General features: G+C 44.0%; 1 protein-coding gene across 4 annotated transcripts in view; it reads left to right on the top strand.

Moving 5' to 3' along the window:
• Positions 1-5000, top strand: part of LOC139761380 (arginine kinase) — a 117504-nt gene that overhangs the window by 24841 nt on the left and 87663 nt on the right. The window contains exons 1-2 of one of the 4 annotated variants that reach the window (XM_071685502.1): positions 368-536; positions 570-663. The exons of 1 other annotated variant lie outside the window; for it this stretch is intronic. In XM_071685502.1, coding sequence (XP_071541603.1) covers positions 383-536; positions 570-663 — 248 coding nt within the window. In that variant the 5' untranslated portion in view covers positions 368-382. Of the gene's footprint in view, positions 1-367; positions 664-5000 lie in introns of those variants that run through there. 2 more of the 4 variants (XM_071685503.1, XM_071685501.1) reach the window with 2 other exon arrangements.

Here is a 5000-nt window from a genome sequence, read left to right as displayed (position 1 = left end):
GGGTTGGGGTGGGTTGTGTTGTCGAGGGCGGGTTAAGGGAGGGGCAGACATGTGATGGCGGCATGAGGGAGTGGAGGGGAGGGGAGGGAGGGGAGTGGAGGGGTGGAGGGAGGGTAGTGGAGGGAGGGTAGTGGAGAGAGGGAGGGAGGGAGGGAGGAGGCTCGCACAATGGCGTCAGTCCAACCTGACGGGGCGCGGGTGGTATAAAGACCCCGGATTCTCCTCTCTCCCTCAATCCGCCCCTAACTCCTTTATCTTCTCCGTGGCACAGAGCACACGTACACACATACACACACACATATTTATCTTCGGAGGCTAAGCGACGCCCGCACGCGCGCCCACGCACCCACGCCCACGCCACGCCCGCCCACACGCCCCCACCATGGGTAACAAGTCGGTCCTGGTCATATTTCTGGTTATCGGCGTGATATCGGGCGTTACCGTGTGGCTCTTCCTCGATCGGCTGAGCCCGACCGACGTCGTGCCGATCGAAGAAGACGTGCCGATCGAACACGACGTGCCGATCGAAGAAGACGTGCCGATCGAAGAAGACGTGCCGATCGAGGACGACGTGCCGATCGAAGAAGACGTGCCGATCGAAGAAGAAGACGAGTCGCCGGCCGAGCCACAGAAAACGGACGATGAGCCTCCAGCTCCTGACCGGTGAGTGAGAGAGAGAGAGAGAGAGAGAGAGAGAGAGAGAGAGAGAGAGAGAGAGAGAGAGAGAGAGAGAGAGAGAGAGAGAGAGAGAGAGAGAGCTCCTCCTCCTCCGGCGGCAGCGCGCAGTGAAGTAGTGGCGAAATGGACTTTTAAAAATAAGACAAAAGAAGAAAAAAAAAGAGAAGAAAAAATGTCGCTGGTCTGGGGACGCGACTCATACAGACAGACGGACGGACGGACACGCGCGCGCGCGCGGGCGGGCGAGCTAGCGAGCGAGCCAGCGGCGGCTCCGAAAATGGCGCGAAATCCCTTGAGTTGGTATTTCCGGGTGACGTAATCTCCGGGGGTAGTAACTTCTTCCGCGAGGGATAAATAAATATAAAAATAATTATCTAATTTATCGTAAAAAATTATATATAGAATTTTACTTCAACCTGACGTCAGGTAAAGTCGTGTAATCTAGCGTTACCTAAGTTGAAAATAATCTCTACATAACCCGTATCTTATTACATAATCATCATGGCTTCATCCCGTTTATATATTAGAGATAAAGCAAATTATGATTTAATTACTGAACAATATATATATATATATATATATATATATATATATATATATATATATATATATATATATATATATATATATATATATATTTCTGGTTTATCATTTTCTTGTGTAATATAAAGCAAATTAGGATTTCATCACAGAACAAGATAACGTATGTATATGTATTAATATAACAACATTTATGTATATATATATATATATATATATATATATATATATATATATATATATATATATATATTTTTTTTTTTTTTTTTTTTTTTTTTTTTTTATACTTTGTCGCTGTCTCCCGCGTTTGCGAGGTAGCGCAAGGAAACAGACGAAAGAAATGGCCCAACCCCGCCCCCCCATACACATGTATATACATACGTCCACACACGCAAATATACATACCTACACAGCTTTCCATGGTTTACCCCAGACGCTTCACATGCCTTGATTCAATCCACTGACAGCACGTCAACCCCGGTATACCACATCGCTCCAATTCACTCTATTCCTTGCCCTCCTTTCACCCTCCTGCATGTTCAGGCCCCGATCACACAAAATCTTTTTCACTCCATCTTTCCACCTCCAATTTGGTCTCCCTCTTCTCCTCGTTCCCTCCACCTCCGACACATATATCCTCTTGGTCAATCTTTCCTCACTCATTCTCTCCATATGCCCAAACCATTTCAAAACACCCTCTTTTGCTCTCTCAACCACGCTCTTTTTATTTCCACACATCTCTCTTACCCTTACGTTACTCACTCGCTCAAACCACCTCACACCACACATTGTCCTCAAACATCTCATTTCCAGCACATCCATCCTCCTGCGCACATCTCTATCCATAGCCCACGCCTCGCAACCATACAACATTGTTGGAACCACTATTCCCTCAAACATACCCATTTTTGCTTTCCGAGATAATGTTCTCGACTTCCACACATTTTTCAAGGCTCCCAAAATTTTCGCCCCCTCCCCCACCCTATGATCCACTTCCGCTTCCATGGTTCCATCCGCTGACAGATCCACTCCCAGATATCTAAAACACTTCACTTCCTCCAGTTTTTCTCCATTCAAACTCACCTCCCAATTGACTTGACCCTCACCCCTACTGTACCTAATTACCTTGCTCTTATTCACATTTACTCTTAACTTTCTTCTTCCACACACTTTACCAAACTCAGTCACCAGCTTCTGCAGTTTCTCACATGAATCAGCCACCAGCGCTGTATCATCAGCGAACAACAACTGACTCACTTCCCAAGCTCTCTCATCCCCAACAGACTTCATACTTGCCCCTCTTTCCAGGGGCGTAAATGGGGAGGTGATAACAAGTAGCGGTGATGTGAGAAGGAGATGGAATGAGTATTTTGAAGGTTTGTTGAATGTGTCTGATGACAGAGTGGCAGATATAGGGTGTTTTGGTCGAGGTGGTGTGCAAAGTGAGAGGGTTAGGGAAAATGATTTGGTAAACAGAGAAGAGGTAGTAAAAGCTTTGCGGAAGATGAAAGCCGGCAAGGCAGCAGGTTTGGATGGTATTGCAGTGGAATTTATTAAAAAGGGGGGTGACTGTATTGTTGACTGGTTGGTAAGGTTATTTAATGTATGTATGACTCATGGTGAGGTGCCTGAGGATTGGCGGAATGCGTGCATAGTGCCATTGTACAAAGGCAAAGGGGATAAGAGTGAGTGTTCAAATTACAGAGGTATAAGTTTGTTGGGTATTCCTGATAAATTATATGGGAGGGTATTGATTGAGAGGGTGAAGGCATGTACAGAGCATCAGATTGGGGAAGAGCAGTGCGGTTTCAGAAGTGGTAGAGGATGTGTGGATCAGGTGTTTGCTTTGAAGAATGTATGTGAGAAATACTTAGAAAAGCAAATGGATTTGTATGTAGCATTTATGGATCTGGAGAAGGCATATGATAGAGTTGATAGAGATGCTCTGTGGAAGGTATTAAGAATATATGGTGTGGGAGGCAAGTTGTTAGAAGCAGTGAAAAGTTTTTATCGAGGATGTAAGGCATGTGTACGTGTAGGAAGAGAGGAAAGTGATTGGTTCTCAGTGAATGTAGGTTTGCGGCAGGGGTGTGTGATGTCTCCATGGTTGTTTAATTTGTTTATGGATGGGGTTGTTAGGGAGGTAAATGCAAGAGTCCTGGAATATATATATATATATATATATATATATATATATATATATATATATATTAATATAACATATATTTCTAGTTTATTATTTTCTTGTATAATATTTTCAACTTTACATTGTGTAAGTTTTGTAATATTAAATATAATGTCGTTTAATAAACATTAATGTAGGATTACATTTCAGGATTACATGACTAGGATTTATATAGTCTTATATAAACACCTAGGAATGTTCTAGGATGTCAGTGTGTCTAGAAATATAAGATGATGTTCAAGTAATGTTCTAGATTACTCTTCCCCTCTCTCTCTAACCCCTTCCCTCACCCCAACAACCCCCCCAATAATTTAACCTTCTCCCCTCCCCCAACCCCTTAACCCTAACCCCCCACCAATAGTTCAACCTTCCCCTCCCCAACCCCTTAACCCTAACCCCCTAACCCCCCCCACCAATAGATCAACCTTCCCCTCCCCCAACCCCTTAACTCTAACCCCCCTAAAACCCCCCTAACCCCCCAAATAATTTAACCTTCCTTCCTCCCCAACCCCTTAACCCCCTCACCCCCAATAGTTCAACCTTCCCCCCCTCCTCCCCCAACCCCCAAATCCCCCTAACCCCCAAAGGGTTAGCAGTACCTAGCAACCCCACCCCGGCAACACACGAAACATTCTGGGAACGTTATAGAAAACGGTGTTGCCAAGACTCCCAGGAATCTCTCTCTCTCTCTCTCTCTCTCTCTCTCTCTCTCTCTCTCTCTCTCTCTCTCTCTCTCTCTCTCTCTCTCTCTCTCGCGTGGCACTTAACAAGGCCAAACTGGCGTTAACGACACAACGTAACACCTGGTTAGCAACTGTACATTGAACTTAGACTTACGTACACACATGGAGTGGTCTCCACACCCCGCGCCCCCCACGCCCCCCGCGCCCTCCCTCGCGCTGACTCCGCGCATGCGCGTTGGTGTTAGAGTAGTTATATTCTATATAACTATTTCTGATGACCTAATAACTAAATATTCTTTTAATTTATGTATGTATTCGTACACTACGATTTATATATGCTCAACTGTATATATATATATATATATATATATATATATATATATAGATAGATAGATAGATAGATAGATAGATAGATAGATACATAGATAGATAGATAGATAGATAGATAGATAGATAGATATAGATATATATATAATTAGTTTGAACTCTTAAGTGACATTGACCCCAAATGACCTCTTATCTCGGCACCAGTTGACCCCATGTCATCACCCCCTGACCCCCCTGCGAGAGCGTCGTTCATCCCCTCCTGATGACCTACAAATTGATCATTATCGACACATTCTGACGTTTAAAGATCAATTATGTAATTAGCCAAGCTTAATGCCATCATTAACCATTGTAGTTTATTTCCTCATTTACGTACGTGTTTTTAAGACACATTTTACATATCTAACTAGTCATTTAAGGTATTAATTACTGAATGAGCTTGTTATGTGCCGCTGGACACATGGTAGGGAATTAAAAAATCCGTGTTGGCTGGCAACTGCATCAGGAGTGTTGCCATTTAATGTTTTTATGCGTCTATTTTTGGAGCACGTGGCTCTCGTGGCGTCGCGCGTCCGTTGATGTTGTCC

Source organism: Panulirus ornatus, chromosome 40 (genome assembly GCF_036320965.1).
Source record: "Panulirus ornatus isolate Po-2019 chromosome 40, ASM3632096v1, whole genome shotgun sequence".
NCBI lineage: Eukaryota > Metazoa > Arthropoda > Malacostraca > Decapoda > Palinuridae > Panulirus > Panulirus ornatus.
The sequence above is the reverse complement of the archived record's forward strand: the minus strand, read 5'-3'. Positions and strand labels throughout refer to the sequence as shown.